The sequence below is a fragment of the Pristiophorus japonicus genome, chromosome 19 (assembly GCF_044704955.1).
Source record: "Pristiophorus japonicus isolate sPriJap1 chromosome 19, sPriJap1.hap1, whole genome shotgun sequence".
Classification (NCBI taxonomy): domain Eukaryota; kingdom Metazoa; phylum Chordata; class Chondrichthyes; family Pristiophoridae; genus Pristiophorus; species Pristiophorus japonicus.
Genome location: NC_091995.1, coordinates 95,919,654 through 95,941,618, shown reverse-complemented (window position 1 = coordinate 95,941,618; position 21,965 = coordinate 95,919,654). Strand labels below are relative to the sequence as shown.

At 45.9% G+C, this 21,965-nt stretch overlaps 1 protein-coding gene across 4 annotated transcripts in view; it reads left to right on the top strand.

Moving 5' to 3' along the window:
* Positions 1-8,167, top strand: part of LOC139230074 (trinucleotide repeat-containing gene 6B protein-like) — a 173,362-nt gene extending 165,195 nt beyond the window's left edge. For all 4 annotated transcript variants that reach the window (XM_070861869.1, XM_070861870.1, XM_070861868.1 and 1 more), the window contains 5 exons: positions 269-364; positions 1,175-1,384; positions 2,415-2,494; positions 4,299-4,438; positions 5,797-8,167. In XM_070861869.1, the coding sequence (XP_070717970.1) occupies positions 269-364; positions 1,175-1,384; positions 2,415-2,494; positions 4,299-4,438; positions 5,797-6,172 (902 nt within the window). In that variant the 3' untranslated portion in view covers positions 6,173-8,167. The remainder of the gene's footprint in view (positions 1-268; positions 365-1,174; positions 1,385-2,414; positions 2,495-4,298; positions 4,439-5,796) is intronic.
* The last annotated feature ends 13,798 nt before the right edge of the window (positions 8,168-21,965 follow it).

The window sequence follows — 21,965 nt, the reverse complement described above, 5'->3', positions numbered from 1 at the left end:
CTTTTGAAAAGCAGTCATGGTTCTTGTGTAATGATCTTAGTATGTAAAGCATAAAGGTGGGTCTGTGAAATTTCCATACTGTCTCCACTTGAACTGAGAGTCCCCAGCCGCTGGCCGTTGCAGGCCTGCCTGTTTGTCACTGGCAGCAGTTGTATCTCAGCAAAGGGACCATTGCAGAGCATTGCACATATATTGTGCATTCTTGGTGTGAATTCTTCCTCTCATTCAGTGGTGAGTTAAGAATGATCTCGGTCTTGTTTTCTCACAGGGTCCAGTTCCTCCCTGAACACCTCGCTGCCTTCACCCGGTGCCTGGTCCTATAGTGCCTCAAACAACTCCTACAGCACCGTACAGAGCACTTCAGGTAGGGCCGATATACTGAATCTTCCAGCGCCTGATTGTGTGTTCCCAGCGCGTGTTGTGATTCTATATTAATTGTGTTGTAGGGACAGCACAAATTTACTTGTTTGATCCACATAATATGCGATGTGAAATTTACTGCAGATCGTGTACTTTTTATAAACCAACAACCTGCATTTATATAGCCCCTTTAACGTCGGAAAACATGCCAAGGCTCTTAAGAGCAGTAGCAATAAAAAACATTAAGCCAGCTGTACCGCCCAGAATGCAGGGTGTTTTCTGCCACAAATTTGGCCAAGCACTACGAGACCAACTCGAGTAAATAGTAACTCCCCGGTTCTGCTACAAACAGCTATATTTCTTAATCTTAGTGCCCATCCTCTTTTTTTCCCCCCCATCTAATTGTGATTCCTTGCCCTCCTGTCCTGCCTGATTTAATACTGTGTTTGGTTCTCACTCCCCATCATGGACGAGCTGCTAATATATCATTTTGTTGCTCTGACATCGCCATCTGCAGGCCTCGACTGTGGATTAAATAAGTCCTGGAGCTGATGCGGACATTCATTAATTTTGCTAACATTTGTGCTTGAAAATTTCTATCATCCACTTTCTCCCCAAGAATGTAATTTAGAGAATGTTTAAAGATGCAAAAGTCAGAATTTAAAGTTGTTTTAAACTTGTACCCGAGCCCTTGGTTAGAATGTCTTGAGCATATCGTGGCGTTTTCTGGTTGGGGGAACTACCTCCTAGCCCAGTCCTGTGGTGTTTTTTTGTTAATGAATTACCTGGGTCCTGAGCCGTCTTGTTCTTCCAGCCAAGTTCAGTGACTTCAAGTCGACGTGGTCTCCAGATCCGATCGGCCATCCCAGGATGTGGAAGAATCAGATGTCTTCGAAAAACACTAACCCACCAACCCGCCCGCCACCGGGACTGACCAATCAGAAGCCTCCATCGTCTCCGTGGGGCAGTGGAGCCCCCCGACTCAGCAGAGGATGGGGCATGCAGGAGTCACGATACGCCCTGAGTACGTAGCTCGTTGTCTGTGTCTCATTCTACTGTTTTTATCTATTTTAATTGAAAGTTTCTATCTGCCTGATTCACTTGAAAAATGAAAACGATTTAATATTATAAAATCCAGTCACCTTGATCGCACGGAAGGAAGCCATTCGGCTCGTCGCTCGTGCCGGTTCTTTGCAAGAGCACCTCAGCCAGTCCCATTCCCTTCCGGCCCTTTCCCTGTAGCCCTGCAAGTTTTTTTTTTTCCTTCAGATACTTAAATCCAACTCCCTTTTGAAAGCCACGATTGAGTCTGACTCCACCACCCTCTCAGGCAGCGCATTCCCGATCCTAACCACTCGCTGCGTAAAAAAAAGTTTTCCTCATGTTTTTCTGGGATGGCAGGACTGACCTATGAGGAGAGACTGGATCGACTGGGCCTGTATTCACTGGAGTTTAGAAGGATGAGAGGAGATCTCGTAGAAACCTAGAAAATTCTGACGGGACTGGACAGGTTAGATGCAGGAAGAATGTTCCCGATGTTGGGGAAGTCCAGAACCAGGGGACATAGTCTAAGGATAAGGGGTAAGCCATTTAGGACTGAGATGAGGAGAAACTTCTTCACTCAGAGAGTTGTTAACCTGTGGAATCCTCTACCTCAGAGAGTTGCTGATGCCAGTTCATTGGATATATTCAAGAGGGAGTTATAAGGCTAAAGGGATCAAGGGGTATGGAGAGAAAGCAGGAAAGGGGTACTGAGGTGAATGATCAGCCATGATCTTATTGAATGGTGGTGCAGGCTCGAAGGGCCGAATGGCCTACTCCTGCACCTATTTTATATGTTTCTATGTCGCCTTTGGTTCTTTTGCCAATCACCTTAAATCTGTGTCCTCTGGTTCTCGACCCTTCCGCCAATGGGAACAGTTTCTCTCTTATCTACCTCTCATGATTTTGGCATTTCAGTTGCAGGAAGAAAATAGCCTATTTATTTTATTTTTTTTAATATATATATATATTTTTTTTTATTTTAAACCTCATCTTGTCTTGTTTCTCTCTAGGTTCCAACTGGAGTGATGGCAGTTCGGGTGGATCTGTTCGGGTCAGCTCCTGGCTTGTTCTTCATAATCTCACTCCACAGGTACAGACATTCTGTAGAATTATCAGTGATGAGAGGAGTATCGCAAAGATACTTGGGTTCCTGATGGGGTTGCAGTATTTTCACCAGGATTTTGGTAAACGCATAATGGTTAGCATCACCTGGCATTGCATTCGGGTTCCCTGGCATCCACCAGGCTCGGGACGGAAGCATTTTTGGCAAATAGCATTTTCCTGAAAGGGAAAAGGAAATATCTATCTCGCCTACTTATAAATCCTCTCCCTATCACTGGTCAGTAAATGCAGGTTTATAGGGAGCAGGGCATGGAGAACTGCAGCTGGCATCCTAAGCAAAGTGTAGGGGAAAAGACACGATAGCAACTTAGGACAGGAAGACGAGAGCTGCAGGCAGTGCGAAATAAAGAGCTGGAGGAAGTGTGAAAGAGAGTGTGCTGGAGGGAGTGAGAAATAGAGAGCAGGAGGGAGTGACATAGAGAACAGCACAGAGAGAGAGAGAGCTGGAGGGAGTATGAGATGGAGAGCAGGGCGGAGAGAGAGCGCTGGGAGGGAGTATGAGATGGAGAGCAGGGCGGGGAGGGAGTATGAGATGGAGAGCAGGGCGGAGAGAGAGCTGGATGTCAGAGTCTAAAAGGAGAGAGAAAAATTGTAGGATTCTCTGAGGATAAATAGTTGCAGTGCACGAAGCTGGTAACCTTGATAGTGTATTGGACTGCCCGCTATCTTCACTATAGTGACACCAAGACACACTGTTTGATAGCATTGGTTCGGATATCACTTATACCGATAAACAAAACTGCCAGTGCCAACAGTATGAATGAAATCCAGAAATACACAGCAAACCAGTCAACATCTGGACAGAAAGAGATGAATATTTGAGTTAGAGACCCGCCGTGTACCCTTGTAACCTTTCTGTCACCAATCGTTTTTATGAAACAAATAGCAAGGTGGGGAGATGTGTTTCTTTTACTGATGTGCTCAAAGAGGTGGATGGTAAAGCCAGGTTGTAAAGCAGAAAGATTTTATTGAAAAACAGGCCAGCTTTACTCCAGTAATAGAAGCTTTGCTCGTTGTTGGCTGATGCCATTGATCCCCGAGAGGTGCCTCAGTGATTGAACGTTCTGCAGTTCTTTTCATAGGATAACAGAAATTTACAGCACGGAAGGAGGCCATTTCGGCCCATCGTGTCCGCACCAACTGACCAAGAGCTACCCAGCCTAATCCCACTTTCCAGCTCTTGGTCTGTAGCCCTGTATGTTACAACACTTCAAGTGCACATCCAGGTACTTTTTAAATGTGATGAGGGTTTCTGCCTCTACCACCCTCCGGGTGGAAAAAAATGTCGTCTCAAATCTCCCTACCATTTACATTAAATCTATGCCCCCTGGTTGTTGACCCCTCTGTTGAGGGAAATAGGTCCTTCCTATCCACTTTTATCTAGGCCCCTCATAATTTTATACACCTCAGTAAGGCAGATGAGTTGGTAAATGTCCGGCACTGAGCCATGTAAAGCGGGCTCCGATCCTGGTCTGCCCACAGCTACCAGATTGCAGCTTGGGTGACATTTGATGTAGGTCAATTGCCTCCGTGGCCCTTGGCTGGAGAGGGGGGATTGGGTGGGGTGGGGCGGGGGGGGGGGGAAGAATCGAGCTGTGCAGTGATGCCCTACAGTGGAATAGCCTGCGACACTCCCTGTAGGCTCACGCGTAAAAGAGTTGCCACTGGACTGGAGGGCATTGTACCCCAGCCAGAGTCAGCAACTGGAAACAGAAGCGATTTGTGTGTTTTGTTTTGAACAAAGTTTAATATGAAACATTGCTTCCTCCCAGATCGACGGCTCCACCCTGCGAACAATCTGCATGCAGCATGGCCCGCTGATAACATTCCACCTGAACCTGACACACGGCACCGCACTGGTCCGATACAGCACCAAGCAAGAGGCTGCCAAGGCCCAGACTGCGCTGCACATGTAAGTCCCTGGCTTTGTTCCGATGGATTGTTCCTCGCCCTGCTCCCTCCATTGGTGGGCCCCGAGCCACCAGACATTTCTCCAGCTAGGAGCGTGGGACAATCTAATCCCAAACTGCTGACAGCGGGCCTCCTTTCAATATTGCCTCTGTTTAGAATTTTGATGACAAAGGAGAATGTAAACAGGAGCACTTGCTTTTTATTCAAACCGCGCATGAACTTGCTTCACCTGGAACGAGAGAACAATTCTCTCAGTCAGAGCTTAAAAGCAACCAGTGCTGGGAATCTCAAATGAAAGTAGAAAATGCTGGAAATTCACAACAGATCAGAGAGAGAAAAGACAGGTTAAAATGGTGGTTGGATGCATTTCATCAGAGTCCGAAACATTGGTCTGTCTGTTTTCTTTCAGACGCTGACAGACGCGTTGTGTACTTGCAGCATTTTCTCTCGTTACCAGATTTCCAGCAATTTTCTTCACTACCAGCGGACTAGTTGCTTTCTCTATTTTGGGCAGCACTTAATCCATTGGAGTCACGTGTCCTTGGGGGAGCTGTAGTGTCACTTCAACCTGGTAAAACTCTCGCCATGGTCTCCAGCTGAGCCTCTGGTAGCAGTGGACGTTCCTTTGTTACACGGCCAAACGTTACACGGCTGAACCTTGCTCCTTCTCTCAATGAGATGACCATAACCCGGGTGCTTGTGAAGGTGCACTCGGCTCCTGGGCTTTTGGGTCCGCAAGGTTGATGCTGACTGAATTAATAATCCCATTTTCAGGGTAGGAGGCGATAAAATTTGTGGAGAAAGAGGCAGAGTAAAAGAAAATGCTGGAGGTGCACCAGTTAACCAGCATCTGAAACGGGGACTAATGATCCGGAGAAAGAATTCAGATCCCACCACGGCAGCTGGGGAATTTAAATTTGGTTCATTAAATAAATCTGGAATAAAAAGCTAGTGGCAGTAATGGTGACCATGGAACTATCTGATTGTTGGGATAAACTCATCTGGTTTACTAATGGCCTTTAGGGAAGGAAATCTGCCGTCCTTACCCGGTCTGGCCGATATGTGACTCCAGACCCACAGCAATGTGGTTGATTCTTAACTGCCCTCTGAAACGACCCAGTGTGCCACTTAGCTGCCTTCAAGAAGGCAGCTCACCACCAACACCTTGAGTGCACTTAGGGATGGGCAATAAATGCTGGCTTTGCCAGCGTCGCCCACATGTATTATGGCTTCTAGCATTTACTGTTACTTTCTTGTCCTTATCCCCTCCCTTCCAAATAAAAACACACTTTAAAAAAAATACTGCAGGCCAAGGGTAACTCTGCCCCTCATTTATTCCCCTCTCTCTGTATTTTGCAGGTGTGTGTTGGGGAACACTACCATTCTTGCTGAGTTTGTCAGCGAAGAGGAAGTCAACCGCTATTTTGCACAAGGTCAGTTATCAACACCATCCCCGGGCTGGCAGACGCTGGAGACGGGACAGAGCCAGATGGACCCAGTGGGGAGCAGCCTGCACTCGTTTGGTGGGCGGTCTGGCCTGGGCCAGTGGAACAGTGGCGGAGGAGTGGGCAGGGGCGGAGGCGGCAGCAACCTGGCCGGGGCCTCGCTGTGGGCCACCCCCAGCTACACGGCAAGCTTATGGGGGGCCCCGAATTCCGACGATTCGCACCGAATGGGCAGCCCGGCCCCCCTACTACCTGGCGACCTCCTAGGCGGAGGGGCTGATTCAATTTGAACTTTTAAGCTTTCAACCTTTGACCTGTGACCTCGTGAACTTTTTTGAACAGCAGCACTAATGTGTTTTTTTTTCAAACTGCAATAAGTTTCAAGACAAGTTTAAAAAAAAAAGGAGAAAAAAAAGAAAAAAGTGAAACAAATTAAGGGGGTCATTCACAGTCTCTCTTGTGCACATAGACACCTCCCTCCTAATTTTCGGCTACTTTTTTTAATCAAAAAAAAAACAAAAAACAAAAAAACAACAAAAAAAACATATCACACTTCGAAATACTTGAATCATGAACGCCAACATTAAAAATGTGAAGTACACCTTACCATCAAAAAATAAATACGTTTTTTTTTTAAAACCAGTAGTATAGTTTTTCCTTACACGATTTTTTTCCCCTCCGTATTGAGAAATTGTTGCAACAGGACATTTACTGAAAACACAAAACGGGCTTTTTTTTTTTTAAACTTTTTTTTTTGCACTGGGCACGTTTCCGTCCTCTGACCTGCAATAGCGGAGACGTGACAGAACCTCACATATTAATGCTTAGTGATTGACCAGGACAGATACTGAACCTTGCACGTTACCTATTAGATGTATAAGTTGCAGGGTATTACGATGCACCAGTACCAGCCCTGTACCCATACAAATACCACATGCACCAACCCTTTGCCAGGGCTGGGACACTGCACGTATCAATGTTACGCTTGTGTCACTTGCAGGGGGTGGGAGGGGAGAAACTTAGCACAAGATTCTCAAACTGCTCCCCTAACGGGTAAAGGCACCCCCACGGGCACTGCTAAATCACACAGACCCGAGACACTCTGCTTCGATTTCCAGTCTGTGCTGAATTAGTTTATGTCGACCGCGGAGGCAGCGGTGGTGGAGGGGCTACTATTGATCTGAATTTCCCCCCTTCCCCCCCCCCCCCAATCTCTGCTCGGTGGGGGGAGAGGGGGAAACGGATGGGAGATTTAAAAAAATCATCTGTGGTTCCCATTTGTGATCGCTGTCCCAACGACGCTTATGGGAAAATTTGCATGTGCGGCTGTTGGGATCGGGGCAGGGTTAGGCCCGGCTGCGAATACCCTCTGTGGTTGAATATTTCATCGTCCAGGGTCAGGGACAAATAACGGCTGCTTGGGCGAGATACCAAAGGGCTGTCGGAACAACTGCCCAGCCAGACTGAGCATCTTGAGAGCAGGGAAAAATATAGCTTCTCAACAGCATTAAGTCCACCTCCTGACAGATGAGTGGAGAGCGGTATTTGCATCAGAAGCACCTCTCTCTCTCTTTACTAAGGCTTTGGGCTGAACGTGGGTTATTGCTCCCTGAACATTTGCAGCCTTTAATCCAAGAAGATGCTACGCTACTCCACTGTTTCCCTTCATTGCCTCCCTCATCCAACCAAAAGTTGTCTTAACTAATTTCAGTTGATAATTAAGAAGCTCCCAGCCCTTCACTACAATGCTGCTTATTTTTATGCTGTATTTAAGGTCTGTTTACTGTATTTTTTCTGTAGTAAATGTTAACATATCCAGCACAGTCTCGACCATCCCTAAAACATGCGCTGATGTAGATATTACCACGCTACTTTATAGTGTCATCTCATCAGCGTATCGCTGCCGCTAACTGGTCTTGTGCTCTCGATCGTTTATCACGCGCTACAATTTAGCATCGCAATAGTTTTTTTCTCTCGTGGGCAAATGTGCTGCCCTCTGAAACTGCTACACTCAAATGACATAAGCACTTAAAAACAATGTAGGTTAAGAAACTTAGTGTAGAGGTTTTTTCCAAGTTAAATTTACGTGTTGCACTCAGTCTCAAAGTGTTTGGGGGGGGTGGTTTCATTGTGTACTGTAATAAGCTTCATCATTTTGTGAACATGGGGTGGGTGTCACGGCGGGTCAGTCATTTTCCCCCCACCCCTCCACCTTGAGGTATTCAAAACACTTAGCTAATTCAATGAAGGTGTTGCCGTAATTTAATAAAAATAACTCCTTTGAATATAGTCCTCCCTCCTTTTTTGTATATGTTTTGTGTTTTTTAAAATCTTTGAGCAGAAATGTAGCTCCCCAATGGGCCTGGCTGGCTTGAGCCTCCCTTTGTTCACCTGTACTGCCTGTAAATTGACACTTTCACCCAACGGCTTGTAGCCATCCACAAACCCTCACTGGCACAAGTCTGTGAAGCTGGTTTACCGCCAGCTGTTTACATCCCACCGCCTTCGGCATCTCCACTCTGAACAAGAACTTCCCTGTCACGGCGCAGGGATTCTGGAACAGGACCGAGCTCTGGGAACGACGCCCCGCTTATGGCTTATAATAACCCTTACTGCATGTAGCTCGCTCTCTTTAAAAAAAATTCTTCTCTTTTCCCCCACCCCCACCCCCCCCCCCCCAAAAAAAAAACACAGGTTATTTCTGTGAAATTACGGTCCATCTATAATAGCAAGCCAATCTGTGGCCGTTCTGTGTACTTGCTGACCTAAAGTCTGCGACCATACTTGCTGTAAACCTAGCCTAAGGTGATATGAGACTGTGTAGGAATAGCTTTAGCATGTTTTTTTGTTTACACCATACGCACGAACAGGTCTGCATGTGTGTGCAGAGCCATGATACACATGGCATAAAGGGGTCACGTCCCGCACTCTCCAACAGGCCCGGCGTGACCGACTGCAACATCGAACAAAAAAAAAAAGTCCAATTTAAAATGTAAAGCGAAGATACTGAAAGTGTGTTTCTGTAAAATGTTACGTCGGGCGCATATTAACAGGTTTGTGTGTCTGTCTCCTGTGAAATATTCCATTAGTGACCATATCACTGACCTCGCCCACTGGTGACCTTGCTGCTTGTGTGGGGTGACGCTGAAATCCAATCACTCCAATCAATGTGCATACAGCAATGCTGGAGACAGAGACACACACACACACACACACACACACACACACACACACACAGTCAGGCAGTGCACACCTCAGTGGGTAGCAGACTGTATTACAGTCCTATTGCTGCACAGGCTGGTACTGGGTCCCAATTGATGGCAGATAAATGCCGAACACACAGGAGGAACAGTACTTTTGTTCACTGGTCGATCACTATATAAAAGATAGAAACGTTTACGTACGAATGTTCTTCAGATTAAAAAGCGTGTGCTTTCCTTTTATTCCCCCCCCCTTCATGTTTTAAACCCGCTTGGGTGAAACCTAGTGAGAAAAAGCATTGACTTGTTTAGGAAACTATATAAAAAGAAAATTGTTGTTAATGTTCTAAGTATTGCACCTTTTTCTGTTTAATTTTTTTTAAATTGTCCTCATTATGTTTTGCTGTAGTGTTGAATTTTTCTTGTACACAAAGTTGAAGCAGTGTCGTATGGGTACGGGGGTGTGAGGGGATGTGGGAATGGCCAGCGGGCAATGACATACAGTGGGAGGGAAGGGGAGGGAAATTTGGCGTCTGTCTTAAGTCTTCACCCGCTGAGCCACACCAGTGTCAACGTCCGTGAAGTGACCAAAAGTGGCCGCATTTACAAGTTGCTGCTTTAATCTAGCTTCGGATTCTGTTCAGTTAGCCAAGCTATAGAAGCACACTCTTTCTCCCCACCCCCGCCCCTCCGCCTTGCCCCTTCCCATCCAGACATACGGTCACTTTGCATTTACCATGCCCTCTCGTCCACCCTAACCCCGTCTCGCTCACACAACCAGACATGTGCACAGCCACTCATACACGCCTCACTCCTGCGTGCTCGGTCGTCATCTAGCACTTTGTGGAGTTATATTAATCCTGAACATTCGGGAGGTGCCCAGATGTTTGGCCTTGTCCTGTTTACATAACCTTTAGGGCTGTGTCGAAATAGTGAATACAATATTTTGAAGAACCCCATACTGAACTGTTGGGTGCTGTCTGATTCAGCCAACTCTGACCCTGTCCGACAGGTGGACTTCATAACCACAGTCACCAAAAGCTGCCAAGTATTTTGACTCCGCTTCGTTGACTGAGGCAGTGTTTATTATATCGACTAATCCGAAAGGAGGCGGATTGGGGGGAGGGGAGCTGCCCATTCTCCGTCACACTTGGTTCGGGTTTGGCTTTGAGGGGGGCGGTGCTCGGAGAAGCCGAGTGATTCGAATGAACTGTTCCGATAATCGATATTTAAAAAAAAAACTGATTCCAAATATTACTGGCACAGTCCTTTTCCAAGGCGTAGAAAAGTCTGAAATCAAAACGTTGAACCGTTCTTCCATCGAAACAGGATAAAAAGACCAAAAATATTTCTTTCGTATTTTTAGATGAGGAGTAACTCTGGGAGCATTTGATGGTGTTTTTGTTTGTAGTTTAGTTTGCATTGACTTTTTGTTTTGCTTCTATTATGACCTTTTTTCCTCCTAAAATTTAAAGAAAGTTCTCAGGAATTTTTAGGGGAAAAGCCAGTTCCCGAAATGTTACTTTTTTTAAAATAAAAAAAGAGGGAATAAAAAGCTAATGTCCGACTTTGATGAGATTTTCAGTCCGTGTGCTGCACCATTTCCAATCCTGTCTAGAAATCTACTTAAATGGTAATACCTCATTGCAGTCCAGTTAGAATATTTGGGTCATGACCGATGAAGCATCCACAAAACTTTAATGCCATTCAGTCTGACCTAGCAAAAGCAGTTCCTGTCGTCCTGGGGTGGGTGGGGGGAGAGTGGGGGAAGGGACAGGGAGGGTGGGGGGGGTTGTGTTTGACCCAATGTGACATTAAGCCTCCTATCCCAATCCTTGCCCAACATGCAAGGGCCCTTTGCTAACTTTGTCAATACACACACACACACACTGATCCCTCTGCAGGAGTGCAAATGGCCAATTGGGCCTGCCTTGCATCGACATTGCAGGCTTGCTTGAATCTTCAGGTGAGCCGATTACGATTCCACTGTGGATGTGGGACCAGTCAGCCTGAGACAAGGGCGTTCGTTCACTGTTCCGTAGATTCATTGTGCATCCTCTCCTCACTTTAGTCCATGTTGCCATTCTCCGAGGAAAATGGCTAAAAAGGTTTTTATTTTCTGGCGGGGGTGGGAGAATTGTTTAATGAAAGTAAGCAAGACAATTCTGAAATAAGCACAATTTATTTTTCCCCCTCCTTCTACTCCATTTCCGCCCCCCCCCCTCCCCCTTCACCAATCTGACTTGTTCCATCTTGACAAAGCCATTTCTTGGGATATTCAGGGGGTCAGAAGCACGAGTACTTAAACCGTTCAGGGTGCTCGGTTGGGGGGGGGGGAAAGGGGGGCGATTTCTGCCAGCTTGTGGACCTCGAGCCCTGCTATACCATCACTGCCACTTTATTTAGTGGCACTGTTTAATGCTGAGGTGTACTGATTTTAAGAGAGGACCTTCCTCTGATGCGGCCTTCCACCGTTTCGCTTCGAAATGCCGAAAATGTTGGGCTGGCAGACGCAGGAGTGGAAACCAAGCCTACATCAGTCTCCAGGATCACCACCTCCCCCCCCCCCCCCCCCCCCACCCCTGATTATGGGAATCTCAAAATATATAGAGACATAGTGTGCAGTAATTCTGTTGCTTAGTGACTCCCTGCAGAATAACAATTATTCAGAATGCCACCTTACTTTCATAGAACAGTGTCCGGGAAGTTCTCCCTCAGTGATTTGCAGCTTCTGTTACAATGATTTTCCCCCCTTTTTAAAGAAAATCACTTTTTTTAATGTCATCATCCATCATAGACAGACCCTCAGAATCGAGGAAGACTTGCTTCCACTTCTGAAGTGAGTCCTTAGGTGGCTGAACAGTCCAATACGAGACCCACAGTCCCTATCACAGGTGGGACAGACAGTGGTTGAGGGAAGGGGTGGGTGGGACAGGTTTGCCGCACGCTCTTTCCGCTGCCTGCGCTTGGTCTCGGCATGCTCTCGGCGACGAGACTCGAGGTGCTCAGCGCCCTCCCGGATGCACTTCCTCCACTTAGGGCGGTCTTTGGCTAGGGACTCCCAGGTGTCCGTGGTGATGTCGCACTTTATCAGGGAGGCTTTGAGGGTGTCATTGTAATGTTTCCGCTGCCCACCTTTGGCTCGTTTACCGTGAAGGAGCTCCGCATAGAGCACTTGCTTTGGGAGTCTCGTGTCTGGCATGCGAACTATGTGTCCCGCCTAGTGAAGCTGATCGAGTGTGGTCAGTGCTTCAATGCTGGGGATGTTAGCCTGGATAAGGACGCTGATGTTGGTGCGCCTGTCCTCCCAGGGGATTTGCAGGATCTTGCGGAGACATCGTTGGTGATATATCTCCGTAGATACTATTAAATAACTGGTGTAAGTTCATCTCATGGGGGAGTGTCTGACTGAATGTGGAGCTCCCTGACATTAATTGGTGTGGAGGGTTAATAATTATGTAGGACGGTAGGCTTGAATGAGTGCAGGATCACTCGTACCTGGTGGTGGGCAGAGGTGTGGGAATATCCGTCTCTTTCTCCCCACCCTAATCCTGGCGGAGTTTACCAATGTGTGGGTGCATGAGCCCCACAGCTAACCGCAAAGTATTCTTGCAGACATACGCTGCACCAGCACCAGTCACGGTTCCACTTAGAATCTTACAGGAAAAAAAAGCGCTCAAAGCACGGGTAAGCCAGACCTCGCCTGTGCGCTGTCTATGGGGAGCCAAGCAGAAGTCTGCTTTTTTAACTCGAGGCAATGAAGGAAGATTGCGCAGGCTGGAAATTCAAAACGGAAGCGGAGAGTGTAGCAAATACTCAGTGGGTCCATCATCACCTTAGAGAAAAGACAGGTGGTAACTTTAAAAAAAAAAAAATCTTGTCTCAGACGTAAACTAAATACTGTTGTGCATTTTGTGTTCCCGCACTTGTTCTGTATGCAGGGGTCCTATGGCTTTTTATGTACTATCCTGGTACTTTCTCCGACCCCTTCCAATTGTCTTGAGTCCCAGGTTGTGTATGGGGCCGGAGGGGAAGCCGCCCCACTCTGTTTGGGAAAAATCACTCCCACGACTGTACCTGGACCCCGGGAACACTTTGCATTATTGGCAGGCGCCTCTAAATTGGGCGCGAGTGCGCTTTCAAAACCTCTGAATCCTGCTGGTGGTTCCTGTGTCGGTTCGCAAGCCCGTGAGCAAGCAAGCGTGTCTTGTCGGGACGTCCGCCTGCGTCGGAAGATGGGAGGCAACACGAGCTTCCGTTTTCCCGCCTTTCCCAGATCTTCGAGGAACTTCCTAGAGCCATGGCCTCTGGGAGGGAAGGGGAAGGGGTTGGAAAGGTATCTCCATCGTTGACCAAAAGAGTTGCAACAAAGGCTCACAGTTAGAATAATTGAGGAGGAGTTGACTTCGCCAGAATGCTGTACCAATTCTATTGCTCAGCTATCTCCGTTCCACAATATAAAATTACTTCTCACCAAATCTTGTTTTTTCTGTGATCTCTTCTCCCCTCCCCCTGGTTTTGCAGTTGCAGTTTCCATCACATTTTCTTTAAGTCGGAAGGCCGTTCCCCTTCAATCCTCTCCCACCCCCCATTTTTTTGTCTCTCCCTCCGGTGTGTTTTCTGCTCTGGTGCCCTCCTGACAATGTCTCACTGCCTTTCACATCAGGGCATCGTCTCTGCCTTTGATTGGAAACCGCTCCCGCTCTCTCTCTCTCTCTCTCTCTCTCTCTCTCTCTCTCTCTCTCTCTCTCTCTCTCTGCCTGACTCCTCACAAGGTCGCTGATCACTCTTGCGCCGATCCCTCGCTCGCACACCTTCCTAGTACCTGGAAAGTAAATCATTTAAAAATATACAATAAGCTCAAGTTGGACATTACCGTTTAATTGTCCCTACCTTCCAGGTGATCCCAGCGCATGGCACTGACCGGCATTAAAGGAGCATTGGTCCCTCTCATCTGGTACGTCTTCCCATGGAGATCCACAGACTTTGAACGAGACCAAATTAAAACTTAGTAGAAGTCCCTTTCGGGGCATTCAGTTCTTCGTCTTATCGATCAGGCAGATTATATTCCTAAAGTACAGTTTAGCATTTTCCTGCCTATATTGTGCATCGGTTGTAAAGGGGCAGGGTCACAGCGCAAGCCTCAGCCAGATCCAGTTGTTCTGTACTTGCCTCTCTTTCGAAGAGGATTCTTTTGTTCACTTGACATTAGATAGCCGTGCTGTTGGTGGGGTGAGGTTCCCCAAGTGAAATGCTGGTCTCGATCCAATCTCTGGAAAAGAGCTCCAAAACTGCCCTTAATTAGTGACAATTCACCAATCTGCTTTGGGCAGGCTGCTGGGGTAGTGTTGTGGAAGTCGCTGGCAGGGAGGATGCTGCACTGTTAATATCCCGGTTCGCCCCCTGTCCCTTGCCATGCTCAAGTTGGGAATGCATTGTGCTGCTGATAGTTTGATTGCACAGTTAGAAGTATTTCAGTTAATTTGTATGCACAATTGTAATAGGGTTGTAGTGTCTATCGTATCTATAAGTTTTAAGATGAGTTCCTTGTTTTCTGGGTGTGGGGTGGGGTGGGGGAGAATGAGAAGATTCAAGCTCTCGTTACAGTAGGGTGATCAGGTTTTGCTGGGGATCAGAAGCCACATCTTTCCAATGGGAACAGTGCCACAATGCGGCCTGAACCCTTTCTATGCTTCTGCCGTCGCCCATTCGGATTTGCCGTGGGTATCGTACTGTCTTGTGAGAATTTCTGCCTTTTGAAACGAGTATGTCTTATTACAAATCTATAGCTAGGACTGAGAGTTGTTGGTATATCGATCGATTTAATTCTGCTAAAGTCAATATTGTGTGATCCTGGGCATTCCTGTCCCAATATTTCTTTTTGTCGATACTGCACAGTGCATTCATTGTTTGCTTAAATGCCCATAAAAGACTGACACTGAGAATTTAATAACCTTGTTGTCGATTTGTGTGTGGGAAGTTGTGAAGTAATGAAAACCGATTCTGCCAACTGCCTTGTATCCTCCAGTTCCCCCTTCCCAGTAACAGGTGGTTGCAATACATCAGTGTCCCAGGGTCTAAATGCCAGGCTGTCATTGAATCAAACTCCTATTTATAAAGGGGCAGCGATCCGCATTGCTTTGGAATTTTTCTTTAAGACGGTATAGTTTTTTTTTAAACCTTTGGGTTTCATTGATCTAACAGTGTGTTATATTGCACAATATCTTTAGTGTATATTAAGGAAGTGTTTTTTTTGTTAAGTATTAATGATTTTGATAGAGCAAGAGGTAAATTCCTTTTTTGAATTGCACCTTGCAATTTGTCACTCTTTTCCACAGCCCTCCCTGGCAATTTAAACTCAGAATTGTAGGGTGGGTGCATTGCTGTACTTTTGAGATGCTGATATTTATATCTCTCTTCTGGTGAGCTGGGTCACAGCCCAGAGAAGGAATGTCACTAATTGCATTTTGTAAAGTTTTTGTCCCGAGTACCAGTGAGCTTTTTTTTAAATTGCATCAGCTCAACACCAAATATGGACGGTGAGATTCCTGGGTGTGTGTGTGTGTGTTTGCTCTTTCTACGCAGTTATTAACCCAGTGTAATTTAGGGGGTTAAATGTGTTGAATTAGCACGCACAGTAATTTGACGTAACCAGTGTTACAATAGCACTGCGAGGGCCTTCAGCCTCTCCATCTGCGACTGTTCCCAAGATGTAGAGATGTGCTCCCAGTACTTTCCATTGCTTCCCCTCCCTGCTGTGCTGCGTCAGAGACCTTTTTGTTTACACGATAGATTGGATTCATTTTCAACTGGTTGATCTGACGAAGTCGCCCTTGTTCCCCCTCCCGTAACTAAACCTTGTCTCCGTTATACCTCACCTTGCCTACAAGGGCGGGGTGCATGTTGGACGACTCATTGCATTTTGTTCTATGTTGTACTAAGAGGCATTAAAAATCCCATGGCCTGGGGGGAGTAGGGGGGGGGGGGCGGGGGGGTAGAGAGAGGAGGAGGAGATTGAATGACACTGTTTACACTTGCCTGATTCAATTGCTGTGACTCGCAGAGCGACGTCTTTTATTATTTGCGCTGTACCGTAACGGGACTTGACAAAACAAACACTATCTCTGTTGTGTTGGGAGTTTACAGGGTCTGTGTGTTACCATGGAACATTCAGTGCCATGTAAACTGGGGGTTGAAGACTATCGGTGAAACTGGACTATGTGGCGTGGCCGTTGAATAGGCCCCCAGCCCTTTCTCTCGGTGGTCTGGGAATGCCGTTGTTAGTGGGTTATTGGTGCAGCAGCCAGTTACAGAGTGCAGTAAACAAGCAGCATGTCGGAACTGCTCAGGAGAAGACACAATCTTTTATTTTCAGTTGCAGTCAGTTCAGATAAGTGACCTGTATATAAACCTTTACCATTGCTATCACCCGACTAGGGTAGAATTGGGCAACCGAGCAGGAAAAGAAGATTTAAAATTTTTTAAAACTTATTCTGAAAGTACTGTGAAATATATATATATATATATATATATATATAAAAAAAACTTAAAATTCTGTGGTTCCAAGGATTTCTCATTCTGTTTTTATAAATGAATCCTAATGTTATATGATAAGCAATTTAGAACATTTGCAGAGGATTTTGCTGATATGTCTTACATTAAGCATGTGCGTATTTTGATAGGTTTTGAAGAAAAAGAAATATATATGAAACGAGGTGGTCGGGATAATCGGCCCGTTTGGTATTTGGATATCTGACTTCCTGCCGTGCCTGCCCCCGGTACCAGTTCAGTATTGGTGCTATCAGACTGTCGCTTCTTGTGTTGTTAACTATCAGCATGGCAACCCTGTCACATACGCAGTGGGATGCCTAACTTTCTCCACCCCGCCCCCCCCTCTCCCCTGGTCTGGGTTAGGTAGCAGTGACTTAAAAAAAAAACTGCTCTTGGCCTCAGCTCTCCTGCCAGTGTTAGGTGAGAAGCTTTCAAATCGTATTGTCGGCCCACTTGATGGGTTGCCATGGGTCACTGGATAAGCCCATTTTTTTATTTTGCGGGGTGGCGAGGGGGAGGAGTTGGGTGGGGGGTGGGAGAGATAAACGTGATGCCATTTGCTATTCCGCGAACATGCCCAACCCCTGTCTGACAGTGGTCGGTGGGGCTTATCCAAATACTAAAGATCTCATCCAAATCCATCTTTCCTCCGGCTTCAGGTGGGTTCTGTGGCAGGGAGATGGGATGTGAATCACACGGAAAGTTTATATATGTGTATGTATATTATATGTATATTTTATATATATATATATATATATATATACATATATATATAAAATATACATATAATATATATATGTATAAAATGCATTGTTGTCACTAGGATTACTTAACCTATTGATGCCAATACACAATAGAAAAAACAGTCGTACTTAAGCCAATAGACTCTGTGATGCTCTTGAAACGTCACTTAAAATTGCTCCCGTCTCTCTCTCAGCACTGATCAATAATTGCCAGTACTACACTTCACCCCAGTATTATACAGCTCGGGTTATAATCCATCGGCAGCAATCTACATTCGGAAAGGCAGAATCTAGAACCGTACGGCTAGATGGTCTTTTCACTGTTGCAAGTGGCCAAGAGGACATAATGGTTCGCTGCAATCCTGGTGACAACACTGTTGAGCTATATAAATGATAACTATAAGTGGTGGGTGGGTGGAGGGGGGAGGGGGGGGAGGAAAGAGAGAGACAGGACTGACACGCAACAAAGAAAATGAATGTATTTCATCATTTTTAAAAAGAAAAATGACCTGCAAAAATTTGTTTAAAGGGATACGGACTTTTTACCACGGCGGGAGGGGTGGGAGGCGAGGAAGGGGAGATGTATGTCCCATTAGTGGGTGCCATTGCCTTTTAATTAGAAGAAAATCTGAACTATGCATTGTGTGACCAGGATAGGTACTTATTAAGAGAGGGAAAAAAACAAAATCACTGGTTCATTAACAAATTGTGTTGCTCAATGTAGTTTGTACAAATAAGCTGCAGCGTGTCCATTTCTTGGTCTGGCCATAGCTGGTACTGTATTCCCATCGCTGGAATAATAAGGGTGAATTTTTTTTATATATATCAGCGCAAAATATTAAAAAAAAGTCTGTCATTTCATTGAAACTGAAAGAAAAAAGTTGTTCTAATAGGTATATATATAAAGAATTTTGAAATTTGCTTTTATCCGTGGTTTGTTTTGAGGATGTGATTGTAATTGTGCAACACAGTTGCTTCAGTGGACTACATAATTTTTCTTGAGAAAAAAAAGAGAATAAACATGTTGTGTTTGGCTGCTAAGCATTACCTCTGGTGTCTCGCCGTGTCTTTTTTATTCCTTCCACCTTGCGATGTACAGTCCCATTAGGGTCGCCAAACCTCCAGGACTGCCCTGGAGTTTCCGCGAGTTGAAGATTCATTTCCAGGACACAGCTGCAAGCAACAACCTGGGGAGAAACATCAAAAAAAAACTTCTCTTGCAACACTTTTAGTCATCAAAATGTTGGTGATGAGAAAGGCTAACACGAAAGCAAAATACTGCGGATGCTGGAAATCTGAAATAGAAACAGAAAGTGCTCAGCAAGTCAGGCAGCATCTGCAGAGAGAAACAGAGCTAACGTCTTGGGTCGATGACCCTTCGCCAGAACTGGAAAAAGTTAGAGATGTGACCGGTTTTAAGCAAATGCAGACAGTGGAGGAGGGGAGGAAAGAACAAAAGGGAAGGTCTGTGTTAGATCTCTTAATTTCCAATGAAATACAAACTCCGATGGTAGTTTTAACTTTTTAATCTCGGCAGAGAGTAACAAACTTCTTGGCTTCAAGCTAGGTCTTTGTTCTTACTGAGACACATGGTCAAAATGGCTGTACTTTATACCTGGATCAATTTACAGAAAAGAACTCGACCTCTTTGACCTTATTGGCTCAATTGAAAGTCTTTTAACGTTTTATTGGCTCGCTACCCAAGGTCCGAAAATGTCAAGTTGATTGATGAGTTAATGCAACATGCTGAACTGCATGTAGCAGCCTTGACTTGGGGATCTGTGAATTTTCACAGTCTGTCTAAATGAACCTGTTTGAATTCTCTATCAGTCTGTGATAGAGTGGAAGGCAGGAGAGATTAGAGAGACAAAAGGGGTGATTGTACAAGGCAAAAGGAGATGGTAATGGGACAAGTGAAGAAACAAAAGAAGGGTCCAGAAAAGGTAAATGGGAGTGGCAGAACATCAACAGCTGCCAACTGGAAAAACGGAGAGGTTATGGTCTGAAATTCTTGAACTCTATGTTGAAAGAGAAGGCGGTTTGACTGACAAAAGAATCATCCAATCGGGTAAAGAAGAGTCTGTTCGCTTTCTGATTGGCGGTTGGAAGGAAGGGTGCTGTGAGAATGGACATCGTGACCAATGGTGGGGGCGGGGCTGTAGGAGGGAGAAGGCCACTTGATGACCTCCAGGAATGCATCCAGCCAGAGCGGGTGACCCCCTCAGTACAACAGAATCTGAGCAGGTTGGGTGACTCTTATCTGACGCAGGGATGTCCACACTTCCCCAAATGGCGGAGTGGGCCTGGCTGTGTCAAACTGAGCCAGGTGCAGGAAGAAAGTCCCAGGTTTCATCCTGGGAGCCCTGCAGTTGGCTTCAGAAGCTCTGCTCTGGGGGGGGGGGGGAAGAAAAGAGGGGAAACCTAGCCACGGTGAGCTCTCTAGGGAAGGGGTGATTTATCAGGTAAAGACAGGATCGAGTTAAGTGCGATGCTCACCAACCTCCTTCTTTATTACTTGGGACATGCCCTGACATGGCAGTAGGAATATTGACCTATGTATGTCTTGACCTGATCAAAGATCAATGCCTGAGATCTCCCGGACAAGCCATGTGACAGATAAGAACATAACACAAGAACGTAAGAATTAGGAAGAGTAGGCGACCATTCGGTCCCTCGAGCCTGGTCAATAGTGTACAGGAAGGGTTGTGGGTCTCAGAAAACGGTTACGGGTTGTAAATCTGATGACAGGAGCCACTTTTGTAGTTCTCTAATCCCAACGTTTTAGTTTTTCCCCCCCGCTCCTCTGCACAGTCCGGCTTATTGAACAGGTGTGGATTGTCCGGACCTCGTAACAGTCACAGAATGTCTGTATACTGCAGGGAAATACACCACAACAGCCTCCCCCAGTTGAATATGGTAATGGGACAAGGGAACTGGGGTCAGGTCCACGTGTCGACATCGATGGAGTTGGACTGTCGCAGTAAGGTTAGCTTGGGAATACTTGCAGATTGTGGTTCAAGGCAGGCCGAGGGCATAGTGTTTTGGAGTTTACTATTGAATGGTTAGTCAGGTTCAGTTTAGCTTCTGGTCGAAACAACCTGGTACAAAGGTACAGGTCCTGGGTTTGTTGGGAGAGAATAGACCCCTCTCACATCTGCAGTGTAACGGTGGCACTTTTGTGCATGCTTTATGCACGGCTTCCCCACGATCCTATCAAACTGGGCTCTATGTCTACACTCTGGAAGATGCATATCGTTTGAAGAAAACTAGACAAGGTGAGCAATCTATCGTGTGCTAAATTATTACCTGTACACCATGCCCCTAATGTGTGGCCCGTCATCGAGTTAAATATGTAGAGAATGTTTTAAATATATATCATTTAACTTTTTGTGCAATTAAAACCTAAGTGTTACATTCCTCTGATTTCTCAGCTCCTTGCCGATAATTGCCATATACAACTTGCATTTATATAGCACCGTTGATGTCGATAACCGCCCCATGGTATTCATACAGAACATGGACGCCAAGAGAAGGAGGTATTGGGGGAACTGACTGACAGCTTGGAGAGATGGGTTTTAAAGAGGAGAGGAAAGTAGTGAAGCAGAAGGGTTTAGGAGGGGATTCCAGATCACGGGGCCCTAGATGGCCGAAGGCATAGCAACTTGCATTTTAATGTAGTAAAATGTCTCGAGACACAGCTGCCAATGGACTACATCAGCTCTACGGCAGAGAAACAAGCCATTTGACCCAACCAGTCCATACCGGCGTTTATTATGCTCCACTCCTCCTGTCTTTCCTCATCTAAATCTTATCAGCATAACCCTCTATTCCCTTCTCCCTCATGCCAGTCCAGCCTCCCATTAAATGCATCGATACTATTTGCCTCAACCACTCCCTGTGGCAGCAAGTTCCACATTCTCACCACTCTGGCTAAAGAAATTTCTTCTGAATTCCTTATTGGATTTCTTGGTGACTATCTTATATTGATGGCCTCTAGTTATGCTCTTCCCCACAAGTGGAAACATTCTCTATCCATTCTATCAAAACCTCTCATCATGTTAAAGACCTCAATTAGGTCACCCCTCAGCCTTTTTTCAAGCGAAAAGAGACCCAGCCTGTTCATCCTTTCCTGATAGGCATATCCTTGTAAATCTCTGCACCCTCTCCATTGCCTCTATATCCCTTTTTATAATATGGTGACCGGAACTCTCAGGTGTGGTCTAACCAAGGTTCGATACAAGTTTAGCATAACTTAACAACTTTTGAACTCTGTCCCTCGAAATAAACCCCGGTCCTTGGATTGCCTTTTTACGGCCTTGTTAACCTGTCTCGCAACGTTTAGTGATTTGTGTATTTGTACTCCGAGATCCCTTTGTTCATCTACCCCACCTCTCAGAGTAATAAGTAACCTCCCTATTCCTACCAAAATGGTGGGGTGAAGGGGGCGAGACGATGCACGAAAGGCCAGAGTCACAGTAACGGAGAGTTCAGTGGTGGGAGGAAGTTGTGGGGATGGAAAACACATTGTGTGAGCAAAAGCAGATTAGGATTTGCAAAACGTGCAAACATTTTGGCAGAATACATTTTTT